This window comes from Mesoplodon mirus (assembly GCF_964341445.2).
Source record: "Mesoplodon mirus genome assembly, chromosome: 6".
Classification (NCBI taxonomy): domain Eukaryota; kingdom Metazoa; phylum Chordata; class Mammalia; order Artiodactyla; family Ziphiidae; genus Mesoplodon; species Mesoplodon mirus.
The window spans coordinates 105,371,209-105,385,286 of record NC_138982.1 but is presented as its reverse complement, the minus strand read 5'-3'; the positions used below and the strand labels follow the sequence as shown (position 1 = coordinate 105,385,286).

At 35.5% G+C, this 14,078-nt stretch overlaps 1 protein-coding gene across 2 annotated transcripts in view; it reads left to right on the top strand.

Moving 5' to 3' along the window:
* The window catches only part of EPHA3 (EPH receptor A3), a gene marked incomplete at both ends in the record, with an annotated part of 362,616 nt that overhangs the window by 328,678 nt on the left and 19,860 nt on the right, over positions 1–14,078 (top strand). For both annotated transcript variants that reach the window (XM_082625509.1, XM_082625508.1), the window contains 2 exons: positions 11,356–11,505; positions 13,036–13,229. In XM_082625509.1, coding sequence (XP_082481635.1) covers positions 11,356–11,505; positions 13,036–13,229 — 344 coding nt within the window. The remainder of the gene's footprint in view (positions 1–11,355; positions 11,506–13,035; positions 13,230–14,078) is intronic.

Here is a 14,078-nt window from a genome sequence, read left to right as displayed (position 1 = left end):
TGAGCCTTAGTTCTGTAGAATTCTCAAGGACTAAAAACTATGCATACCAAAAACTTGTGTGATATAAAAAGAGAATAATAGTATTTTGATAAGTAGTATATGTCATATGTAATTTACACATGAATAAAAAAGCAATAAATAAATATCTAATCAGTGGCCTTCATATAGTAATGTATTTTAAGCTTGGACCCAAAATAAATAATGTCAACATTTTCTAGTCTCTTAGGATCAGTACATAGCTTCTGTCTTATGTAGCTTCACAAAGTAAAGCTATATTTCCCAAAATCAGAAAACTCTAGAAGATTTTATAATCTCAGTTAATGGTGCATCAAAGTTTAATGAGGGATCAAATACTTTCTAGCCACCCATTTCAGAGAGATGGATAGCACGAACATTTCAACATGTGAAAATAATCCATCCAGATTTATGTGGAGAAAAATCACAACTATAATTTTGGAGTGATACACACAAGTGAGGAAGTTCTATGTAAATATATTACACAGTCTCTAGCAGGAACAGTTTTCTCTGCAGTGCATCATTCATTCATTCATTCATTCAACAAATACTTGAGTGCCTACAATATACTAGGCACTGTCCTAAGACCTGAGGACCCAGAGGTAAAAACAAAGCCCTGACTCCATGAGCTTACATTCTAGTGTGGTATTTCACATAATAAACAAAGAGGTGAAGATATAGCAAGACAGAGAAATAAGATGAGGAATGTGGACAGTGTGAGGGAGATGCTACTGTAGATAGGACGATCAGAGAGAGTTTCTCTGATAAAATGACATTAGAACAGAGAATTAGTGAGAGTGAAGGAGAAAATAATGTAAATATTGAGGTTAATAGGCCAGATTCATTTGCTTTAATTATTTTTCAATTCAGTGGAATAATTTTAATAATTTCTCTTATTCCAGTAGGCTCACTTTGCAGGAAGACAAGTTAAGCAGTCAGATTAATGATATAACTCAGACTGAAAAACAAGCAAATAGTGACTGGTCCAGTCTGTAGTGTTGAGCCCTGGAAGTTTAGTAAAAATCACTTACTAAAATTATTTCCAGTTGACTTGTGAATATCCCACATTTCAAATTTGTGATGACACATTGCCTGAAGCTTTTCCCATGTACCCTGAAGCCACTGACCAGCCCCAGCTGCTCCAGCACTGGGAGAGACAGCAGTCATTATTTCCCAAACCAGTCTTACCACTTGATGCCTGGAATGGCTAATTGATTCATTCCTGTCCTATGACCCTTTTTCAACAATAGTTTTACATGTCATGGTTCAGGCCCACTCCCATGATATTTTCCCTTTCATTTGCTAGCCATTGCTCTGGAACTGCCCCTGTATTTCAAGCAATTTTTACCCAACATAGACATACAAGGAAACCATTGCCATGATGTCTAGTCAGAATTGTCTCAGCAGATATTTATGAGATTCTCAAACTATCATGTCATCTTTCCTAATTCTTCAGTTATCAATATTAATAAAACAAAGCCTACCCAAGTTATGCACTTTTTTGCTTAATCACTAGAATGTGTCTAATACTTCTGTTTCATTATTTTTATTGTAAATATATAGTATTCCTTCTATATTGGATAGGTCTTTCTGACTTATTTACTTATCAATATGGCTTTTTTGGAAACTTGTGTTCAGAGTGTTAAAAATTCACTTTCAAATGAATTTCTGAAACCTTTAAAAAATAGAGTAGGAATTCAGTATATGTAAAACACAAGGTTTAACATTTAAAATCTCTTTGAACTTTGAAAAGAGCTGTACCCATATTAGGCTGTATGTTTAGTCTTATCCCTAAATTTTTTCATTGTTTTTGTTGAAGATATACATTATACATAAGACGACCTAATTTTATATTGTATTATTTGACTCTGAAAGTAACAGAAAAGTTATTTGTATTTTATTTCCTGGATAGCCATAGAGTTACTTAGATTACAAGGTGAAGACTTTTAAGAAATTCTTAAGTATCTCACGGAATGTTGAAAAATTTCAAAAGTTCAAAGTATTGACTTTTGCTACCTGAGAGATCATCTGTCTCTGATCTCTTGTGGCAGTTGACATCTGCTGGAACAATTCTCTCAATGGCTTTTAGATTTGAACTACTGGGGATTAGAACAGATGCTTCCCCTGGGAGTCTTCTTGGATTGCCCTTCACCTTGTTGTCTACTGTTGTCTGCAGTGAACGAAGTTTACTTCCTGACAATAGATCCTAAATCCTTTAGTCAAATGATTTATCTCTATAGTTCCACTTCTAACCTGAGAAGCCAATATGTGCTTCCAGGTTAAACACTCAATTACTCTGGGTTTACTAAGATAAACTCTCCGAAGTCCTTTGTCACTCTAACTATGACCTGACAGAGCTCACAGGCAGGCAATGTGAAATATGGATCAGCAAAGCATTTCCTAAATCAGTAAGGAGAGATTTGTGTACATAATCAGAGAAAAATTGGGGCAGACATAAGATACTAGGGCTCAATGTCCAGAGATTTCAGCAATTACACTCCTTTTCTTTAGAACTCAAGACTTGAAGCCCCCTAACCCACAGCGAATGAGCTGACTTCAGTTAAGCACCTGAAAAATTCAGGGCTTTTAGCCAAATGTCTCATTTAAACTGTCTAAATTCATTAAGTTTAGAGAACTGAATTGCAGGATCTTCTAAGAACATGTTTACTTTGTGATTCCTACTCTAACTGCTGTTTCTGGACAAAGTGAACAAGGTTTTGTACTACTTTACTCCTGGATTAGAGTTTAGCAATTACATAATGCCTCTGCCCAGAGAATCCCTAGTATCTTTACTTGTGCCATTTTATTCTCCTTTAACTTTTCTGTAAGAATTCTATGGAAGTAAATCCAGATATTACAGCCAATAGATATGCTGTTTAGTCCAAAGTTAGGATCATCTTTGGATTAAACAAGAGCCAAAATAATTGACATTAAAAATGTCAGCATCCTTGATATTTCTGTAGGTTTAAGATAGAAAGTTGAAAGAGCAAATGTTTATAAGTTAGCACAGCTGTTAGAGATAGATGAAACTGAACAGAATATCAAGTTTTATATTTCACATGACCCTCAGTTTATGAATGATAAGATATCTGCACAGAGAGGCTAAGAAACTTGGCAAAAAATAGATAACACAGTCAAAGCTAACCCTAGAAATGACAACTCCTAATTCCTACTAAACTTAAGAATCCAAATGGAACATGTGACCGTAAATCCCCCTGCACCCCCAATTACTGACTGTCATAGATGTGACATCAGCACTGGGAGGAACTGGCTCTGGGTTTGGCATTGCAAATATGGGGAACAAGCATTAGCTTCTGATTCTGTTGAGTTTGAACTGGAGGTCCCTCTGCAATTGAAGTTTTAGAAACACTCCATATGCTGTGAATCTGGGCTTGCTCCAGGCAACTGGAGACTTTTCTCAAATATGTAAATGTCTGGGGAGCTTACATACAGACATAGAGACCACCTTAAGTAAATGCTTCATTTTATGATCTGTTAAAATATTGTAAAAAACACATCTTCGGGCTTCCCTGGTGGCGCAGTGGTTGAGAGTCCGCCTGCCGATGCAGGGGACGCGGGTTTGTGCCCCAGTCCGGGAGGATCCCACATGCCACGGAGCGGCTGGGCCCGTGAGCCATGGCCGCTGAGCCTGTGCGTCCGGAGCCTGTGCTCCGCAGCGGGAGAGGCCACAACAGTGAGAGACCCGCGTACCGCGAAAAAAAAAAAAGAAAACCACATTTTTATAAATTATTTTTAGAGTAAGTATCTGGCGCTTTACTTTTCTGAACGCCTAGGAGCATTTTACCAACCAAAACTTCAATTGCCAACTGATTTTCAAAGTTTTAGCTCATTAATAACAGTTGTATTAGGATAGTTTTACTATGGCAAGAAGGCAGTATACCAAATGACACCATTTGTATCATCAAATCCAAATTTTTGGATAGCTCATTGAAGGATATGTTTGGCAGTTTTTTGGAAAACATCTAAAATTTTAAAATGCCCCCTACACGTATAAACTGAAAAAGCAATTTCTGGATATGAAAAAGAAGAAGAAAATATAAGTCAGGCAACATTGGCTTAAATTTGTTGGGGTGGGAGGTGGGGAAGGAAGAGGAATTTTTGTGGTCCAATCAGAAGCAGAAGTATAAATAAATTCTGCAATACATTACTTGTAGGAAATTTAATGAGTCAGACTCTTGTATATTCAATTTATTTTATTTTGATAGTCTCAGATCCACAGATGCTCAGCTTGAAGGCAGAGAGAGTTATTGTGAAGTGTGACTAAATTAAAATTTATGCGCCCCAGCTTCTTCTTTCTCCCTTATTTCAGAACCAAATTGAGCCCTCTAGGTCTCTTATCCAATGTCTCACTATGTCAATGATATTTATGTTTTGTAGCCGTAGATAGCATTTTCTCTTGTAGGAAAAACCTATTTCTTACCAAAAATTTTGGTTATTGATGCTTTCATCTAATAAAGAAATTGATGCTTCATTTAAGTTTTCCTAGCAATAGAAAATTATCCCTGTTTCAAAAAAATTAAAGGGAGGAAGCAAGAAAGAAAGAAGAAAAGAAAAGAAAACAAAAAATAGAGCGAAAAATCTCAAAGATGTACTATTATATTTACCAAAATCCACATATCAGAAGATTAGCTCTAATGAACTTGGCCCTTTTTTAGACTAGAGCAGGAATGAAAATATCCATAGTAAGTGTGCTAATGGTTAAAATAAAGAAAGAATTCCACTTAGTCTACATAAAATCCAGTTAAACCTTGGACCTCTTTGAATCATTTTCCCTTGCTGATCCGTAGTTTCTCGAACAGGGATGATTTTGCTCCCTAGGGGATATTTGATACTGTCTGGAGATATTTTGGCTGTCACAATTGGAAGTATGCTGATGTAATCTAGTGGGTAGAGACCAAGGATGCTAGTAAACATACTGCAATACACAGGACAGCCCCTACAGCAAAGAATTAATCTGGTGTAAAATGTCAATAGTGCTACTATATAGAGACCTTGTTCTAAAGTTACCCAACATGTATAGAATGTAGAAAGAATGAGAGAGTGGGGATCAAATATCTCTCTCAGGTACTTATAATTTCTCCTGTCCACACTGGACTGCAAGTTGTAGGCGATAATGTGGAATACATTGTCATTTGTGAAAAATTATGCAACAGACTAGCCATCTGCCAATAAGTCTCCTAGAATGTTGAACTTTGGGATAGCAAACATAATGTAACAAATAGTACACCTTTTATTCTTGTTAAATTTTATTCTCATTTGTTTTTGATATAATACTTGAAATTTATCATTCTTTTCCACTCAAAGATTTAAATATTAAATGAGATCTCTTTACTTTTGATATTTTGATTGCATTTATTAAAATGTCATGGGTGTAAGCTCATGAATAGACATTCACCTAGCAGATAAATATGTCACATATTTTCAGCCAGCATGTGAGTATTACTTATGCATAATTATTTTTATGTTTTAACATTTTACTTAGCCTCATCCTACAAAGGAATGGAGTAATATTCATGTGCATAGATTTAAAATATTTATTAAATTTTTGGTGGTATTCAGCCTCTCATAGCCTTATGATTTCAAATGATAGTTTGGGCACACTTATTTTATTTATGGCAGTGCATAGGACAAAAGCTACTACTCGAATTTATTTTACTAGTTTTCAATATAAAGAATTTGAAACTACAATGTTGAATTTAAAGAGTCTGTGATAATAGGTACACTCACCCTGCCTCAAACTCTATAATAATATTATGAGCTTGGAATCTCTCCTATAGTTTGATTTCGAATTAAGCGTGTACTACGAATATGTTGGTTTATTTTTCTCTCATTTGAACCAGAGTGACTGGTTGTTTACTGATCATGGAAAAAGTAAAAAAAATATATAAAACTCTTCTTACTCTGATGTATTTTTAGTAACGAATAATAAATTTGAATAATACTTTGTAGTTGGTAATGAGCTTTCCCTTATATCTTCATTTAATAAATTCTTTACATGAATAGTAAAAGTGTGCTAACTATTTGAAGGGAATTGGAATGGAAGAAAGGGCAAAACATTTATTGAGTACTCTCTTAAAGATTAGACACTTTATTTGTTGCTTTATGTATATTATAAATCTATTGCCAAAGACAAAAAAAAATCCCTAAATAATAATGAATAATCCTCAGTCATCTTTATTCTCTTCCTCATCCAGTGATGGATGGTGCCATTTACAAGATGGCTGGCTAGGGGCAGTAGGAGAGTCTTGAATATGATTATCATTTCATTCTCAGAGCAAAACCAATCAGTCTAAAACACGTGGAAGCAGATAATGAAAGTCGTCTAATGAGAAAGCTAAATGTTCCAGGGTTAAAATTCTAGGGTTAAAAGCTAATTACCTAGGGATTCCAATAACCGTATTGAGTAAAGGCAAACAATACTTGTTCATTTACACTTTCTTTTAAATAATGAGTTCAAATTAGCCCCAGTTGTTCATTTAGAATGAGTTGTATGGATATCATATCGGAAAATATATAAGAATTTTCTTCTTGTAATTAAAATAAGTATATTTACTTTTAAGTATATGAACTCACAAAACAGTGACCTGGAACAGAGCCCAGCCACTAAGAAAAGGACTAATATGCTAAAAAGTTGATCAATGGAAATTTCTAGGTAAGGAAACATTTAATTTTGCAAACTGGCTTAGTTGTTGAGCTGGTTAAATGCCACTTATTCATTTATTATGTGTTCAAAATAACATGTTTGGAATAAAATGGGAAAAAAATCAAAATCTCCCCCTTCCTTATGCTTTCCTATAAGGGCGGCAACTCAAGATTTGATACAGTGAGGAGCCAGAGGGAAGCTTAGATTAAAAACCTGGATGAGATGAATGGATAAAGGAGATGTGGCACATATATACAATGGAGTATTACTCAGCCATAAAAAGGAATGAAATTGAGTTATTTGTAGTGAGGTGGATGGGCCTAGAGTCTGTCATACAGAGTGAAGTAAGTCAGAAAGAGATAAACAAATACCATATGCTAACACAAATGGAATCTAAGGGAAAAAAAAAGGCCATGAAGAACCTAGGGGCAAGACAGGAATAAAGACACAGACCTACTAGAGAATGAACTTGAGTATATGGGGAGGGGGAAGGGTAAGCTGTGACAAAGTGAGAGAGTGGCATGGACATATATACACTACCAAATGTAAAATAGATAGCTACTGGGAAGCAGCCACATAGCACAGGGAGATCAGCTCGGTGCTTTGTGACCACCTAGAGGGGTGGGATAGGGAGGGTGGGAGGGAGAAAGATGCAAGAGGGAAGAGATTTGGGAACATATGTATATGTATAACTGATTCACTTTGTTATAAAGCAGAAACTAACACACCATTGTAAAGCAATTATACTCCAATAAAGATGTTAAAAAAAAAAAAAAAACCTGAGTGACAAACTAGTAAAAAGGCTATAAACTGCATTTCCCAAGCCAGCAAATATTGTAGTGGAAGGCTTTTGTCATTTCACAGGTGACTACGGTGCCAAAGCCATAATATTTTGTTAAGAATTAGTGTGATTAAAGTTTAAGATAACATAAGAATTATTAGATCAACCAGTGAGTTTCAAAAATTGTTATAATGCAGAATTTGAAGTTGTTATTCCAATAATTGGGTCTGTGTGTGTGTGAATTCGTCAGGCTGCAGCAATTACAAAACACATCACTAAGAGCAGAATTCAACATGTAAGTGTTTTGATTAAAATAACTTACCATACATTTTCCCAAACACATTTCCTTTTTGTGTGCGTTTTAAACAATGTTTTAACAAGATTTACACAGCAAATAGACAGCATTTGATGGGAAAATGGTTCTGGAAATAAGTTGCTTGACTCTGTAACCATGTGCTTCATTAGAAAACACACTGCACAGGTCTTAGTCAAGAATTGAAAGAGTGAAGCTCTTGCTAAAGAGATGGGTGTGGCTATGGCATCAGAGGTCCCTCCAATGGCATTCATGTCTGTATGCAGAACCACCAGTGAAGAGATTCTCTTTCCAAGCTCCTTCGACATAGGTGTAGCTATGTTCTTCCTAAAAACAAGTTTTTAAAAAACCACCTTTCAGTATTTCACTATTTTTAGACATTGTGTTAAAATATGCTCAGGGCTTCCCTGGTGGCGCAGTGGTTGAGAGTCCGCCTGCCAATGCAGGGGACGTGGGTTCGTGCCCTAATCCAGGAAGATCCCACATGCCGCGGAGCGGCTGGGCCCGTGAGCCATGGCCGCTGAGCCTGCGCGTCCGGAGCTTGTGCTCTGCAACGGGAGAGGCCATAACAGTGAGAGGCCTGCGTACTGCAAAAAAACAAACAAACAAACAAAAAAACACCTCAATGTCAAGGCTGTCCTCTCTGGAAAACAGGGATAAAGCACTGAAGATGAAACAACTTTAGCATGTACCATTGTAATCCTGGTTGAAGTAAAACACAAAAAAAATGGGCTTATTTTTCATTGTTGTCATCAATCTATTGGTTTTGTTTTTTTCCCTAATATCTGTATTTTTATTTCAAGGAATCTTGATAAGGTGACACGTATCTGTGCCTTATATTTTCTAAATAGATGCAAAGTTTTCAACATGGAAAGGACTTTCTTCCTTTATCTCTCTCTCTCTTTTTTCTTTCTTTTAGTGCCATTTTTATGCTTTTAGTCATTTGTTTCTTGGCAAAAGAAAGGAAATGGCAAAGTGTCTGTAGCAGAGATAAGACATTCAACTGAGATTTTAAAGTATCATCTTTTCTTTGCCCCATGAGTACAATTTGTTTGACTTCTGTTAATTCTCAGAGTTCTTTAAAAGGGTTTAAAAGGGAAAGAATGTATGCCCAATGATTCCATTTGGCATCCTGAATAGATTTATAATAGTTAAATGTCGCATGTGTAGTTCTGTTTTTATCACAATTATGGGGTAGTATTTGAAATCTTGATTCCTTAAAACCCAAATCTGGACTCTGCAGGTGCAATTAAGTTAATTTGGTTTTTTAAAAATATTATTATTACTATTAACTTTGAATGTGTTGGTAGAGAAAGGGCAATATTAGGCTAGGAGAAAGACTCTCCAAATTTAAATATGAAAAAGTGTCTTTTAAATTTTTGTTGAAAAAAATACAAACTATAAAGAAGAGAATGAATGAGTGAGTGTAAGTGAGAGAGAAAAGAAAGGGGCAACTTCTAAGACCATATGCCCTCTCATCTCCATAGAGTTTTCTATTCTGTTTTTCTGGTTCTGGACAATCTTTACTCCAGTGCACGTTGAGCTCTGTAGTGTTTCCCACCAACTCCCAAAACTCTCTTGGTCTAGCTCCCATCTCTCCAACCTGATTTTACCGCACTGGTATAAATCATGGATGACCCTTAGGTTGGTATCTTCTCAAGAAGGCTGTGGTCAGTCCTCCTTTTTGTGCTCACTTCTCTACAGTTTCATGCATCCTTCAAAACCCAGTGTAAGCCCAACCTCCTTCAAAGATCTCCTGGCAGTACTCTTTCTGAATAGCTCACTTGTGTGAAAACATTGAAGAAAAGTGTCAAGTTTACTGAGATAGTTCCAATCACATATACCACTCTCCTCTAAGGGGTAACACTTGCTCAATGTACCTGTGATTAAATCCCAATTCAACCTTTTCCCATCCTCTCCTACTGCATGCCTCCACACTCTCTGTAGTATTATCACACTGGAAACCGTTTTTCCAGAACATATATTTTCCTCCTTTGTGCTTTGATTTATGCTATTTCCCTCAGAATATGGGAGTATTAAGCTAATGTTTCTTGAGGCTTTACTGTGTGCCAGGAACTATGCTAGAGATTTTACTGAAATTTGTCATTTAGCCTCACAACAATGCTATGAACCAGCACTGTTACTTTCCCAAATAACAGATGTGGAAATTCAGGCATAATAAGGTTTAATAATTTACCTCCCAAATTGCCAATCCATTTCTCTAAAGCAATATATTGTCACCCTTGAACATTACTTAAGAACCAGTGAAGGGCTATGAGGTACAATGTCAATAGAACACACTTTGATGAATATGGCATAAAATTTTGATGATGTGAATTCTTTGGAACAACCATCCCTTTTTTTTGTTGTATCAAAAATTGATGTACCTTATGAGGCTCAATTCATATGTGACCTCCTTAGTTTCTCTAGTGAGAATCTCGGCTCCATGCTCTGCAGCACAGCAGTCTCCACTACTATCTTCCTACTCAATCTAGGCAGGGTCTGCAATTCTAAAAAGCCCCAGCATCACCTGGAGCTTTTTAGAAATGCAGACTCTGCCTACATTCTGGAACTACTGAATCAGAATTTCCATTTTAATCAGAGTGAGCCCAAGATGATTCATATGCATTGTACAGTTTGAGAAGCAAAGTGTTAAATACTTATTTCTTTCTACATTTAGTTATTTCCAGCAACTAATTATCATTCCTATTTGCTTGATATTTCTCAAACAGAAGGACCAGTGTGTTATTTATATTTGTCTCACCCAAAGTGACTAGCATAATACTTCCCATATGGTTGCTACTCAACACATCTTTATTAAATGTATTTATTAAACTGAGAGCAAATTCTATGGGAGTTATACCTTTATATCTCCCATAACTCATAAAAGCAATATTCTCCTCTAGACTATACGTTTTCAGAATGTAATTATTATATCTTTCTAGCTCATATGGTGCTTACCTAGTACATGGAGGGTACTTCAGTGATTAATGATGGAGTGAGGCACTGAGTAAATTAATTAAGATGATTGATGAATGTATTTGAAGAGAGGTTTTTAAGATGTATAATTTTATTTTGAATGTATTTAATTAACAAATACCTTTAAGAACTTAAGAGTATCAAGGAGTGGTGTAAGTTCCTTACAAATACTAACTTAATTCACATTCTGCCCTAAGGTTGTTTGTTCATGCATAAATCTATGTTAAATCAATAAAGGTTGATTTGAGATACCTCATTCAATTCTAATATATAATATAGCATATCTACTTCAAGTTGTTTTGCTACAGGTGACTGATAAATGTGCCATAATTGACATAAAATGTCAACATTTTAGCAATTTTCAACTGTATTTTTCTTTCATCATTTCAAAATATTCCCAAATTGACTGAGAAAATATTGCAGTAAATAGTATGCTACTCACTCCTTGGTATTAAAATAGAAGAATATCAAGATATATCAGAAGAAACCCGCATTCCATTTCAGAAAAGAAATACCCTGACAAATTCAGTCAGATTTCAGATGGTAATGTATATTATGTTTTAGTCATTGATCATGTATGTATGTATGATTTTATATTCCAAGGGAGGGAAGATCCCAATCCGGTGGACATCACCAGAAGCTATAGCCTACCGTAAATTCACATCAGCCAGTGACGTATGGAGTTATGGGATTGTTCTCTGGGAGGTGATGTCCTATGGAGAGAGACCATACTGGGAGATGTCCAATCAGGATGTAAGTATTTGTAGTCTATGAGTTATGGGTTCGGATTAAGAGATCAAGCTGTGCAAGGAAGTGGAGCATAATGAAACCAGGTGGCTCCCTGTTTGTGACATTGAAACAGAATACTTAGAAGAAATGAAATTGCTTCCAAATCTTGTAAAGATATCAAATGTGTTGCTCTGAAGGATTTACATTTTTCCCTCAAGCCCGTGTTTAGAAATGAGACAAAGTGAAGACATTTGTAATAAAATTTTATAAAATAAGTGCCTGACAAGATAGCCAATAGATATCAGGGAATGTTTGAAGTATTTTTTGCTACAAAATTGTTTGAATGTAACATTAGTAAGACACACATGTCTGCCATCCTTTGTAGACTTAATTAATGCATCTGGGCCAACGTTTTGTTTACTTAAATCTAGTATTTCCCAAAGTCAGACAAAACAACCAATCACTAGCATGTTGTTTCTCATAATGTATTAAACTTGCACATGAATTTAGTTATACAAATTGAAGTCTCTGGATAGAGAAAATAATCTTTAACTTTCTATTACAACTGTGATATGATTTTTCAAAAGGATTTTTGTTTTTATAAGTCATGTTTTGCTAATACTTAGTGAAAGGATGCTATTGGCATGTGAGATCAGCACTTGGAGATTTTTTTTTATGCTTAGCCAGAAACTGTGAGCATGATCTCAAAGATACATAAGAAGGAAAGCTGAGATGCTTTTAGTCATTTCCTACTCACCACATATAAAATTGCTTTTAATGTATTTGGATATAAAAACCTTTCTGAACTTCTTCAAACAAGCCATGTTTTATGATGGTACTGGGAAAATCAGACTCTCTTTACCACATCTCTATTTTCCAAATTCTTTCTGTATCAGAGGATCTCAAAATGTGGTCTTTGGACCAGTAGCTTTATCATGGCCTGGGAATTTGTAGGAATGCAAATTATCAGGCCTTTCCCCAGAGCTATAGAATCAGCGGTTAGTTATCTGTATATTAATAAGTCCTCCAGATGATTCTGATACACAGTAGAGTTTGAAAATCCTGACTTTACATGATTTAAAAGTGTGAATGGAGTAATAGTCAGTTAGTTGTGCAGCACGTGGGCTTTTACCAAAGGAACTTACTACGATTTGAGAGGTACCATTTGAACTGTTATATAACTAAAATCTATGGTAATTTTTTCTGCATTCATTCATTCATGTATAGTTTCCATAGAAATCTGTATTACCAAATAATTATTTCTTTATAAATTACTGAATTTCCTATATCATAGAACATTTATTTTTATTTTAATCTGGAAAGTTACTTTATAAACTTTTCTTTCCTAAATCCACTTTCTCTGCCTCAATCTTCCTTTATATAATATTTTCAGACATGGATAATATTTATTTAATAAGCTGCTATCCTTTTAAGAAATTTAAAATGAACACTTTTTCACTTAACTTTGAAATAGTCATATAAGTGTGACCTGCCCATGAAGAAGTAAAAGAAATTCCAACTCTTAAGTCTTTGGAAACTTTGCTTCTCACACAGGTAATTAAAGCTGTGGATGAGGGCTATCGACTGCCGCCCCCCATGGACTGCCCAGCTGCGTTATATCAGCTGATGCTGGACTGCTGGCAGAAAGACAGAAACAACAGACCCAAGTTTGAGCAGATTGTCAGCATTCTGGACAAGCTTATCCGGAACCCAGGCAGTCTGAAGATCATCACCAGTGCGGCAGCAAGGTGACACATTTGATTTTGCATCTTGCACTCACTCTGAAATGAATGTATTTTCTATCTCCAAGATGTTAATTTGTTTCTTCCACTTCCCCAACTGCATACTTTGGTACTTATATTCCTCAAGATTAGAGAGACATGTTTTCTTTTCCTTTTTAAACTTTCAGGAGGAAATTTCATGCTACTTAATGACAATGCTAAAATTCTGGTACTTTTTAACTTCCATCTTGACGAGAAGCATGTATACATTCAGGCTTGAGTATTTGGACAATAGAAACCCTGGACACATAGCTCCTTTTCACTCTCTCCTATTTAAACAAACAAACAAAAAAGAAAATCTCCTGGAGTGGTGGGGAATTCTAGCAAAGTCCTGATTTATTCCTCATTTAAAATAAAGTTTCAAAAATAATAACAATGCCTCCAAACCATCGCACTGGCTAGGGAAATGCAATTTTCCCTTACTTAATTAAAAAAAAAATTTTGTTTTGCCCATATCGTGTGCCAATTACTTTGTTAGACACTGTGAAGGATAAAACTAAGACTAAAATAATGTCAGTGTTCCTGGACAGCCATGCAAATGTCAACACATCATAGCCATAAGGCAACCCTGAATGCACAATATCCATTAGACTTTATGCGTAATTCTCCACGGTAAGAATCATTGAGTTGTCTTAATGGTTTTGAGAAATGTCAATTATATTCTCATTGTACACATAGTGAAAAAGAGTTCTTTTACATTTTGATGATGTGTGTTCTTAAAGGAAAATTACAGAGTTTTAGTAAAGGAACTACACCTACTGTGCACAAAAATCCACAGTATTAAGTGATATGTATACATACTACATAATGATGATT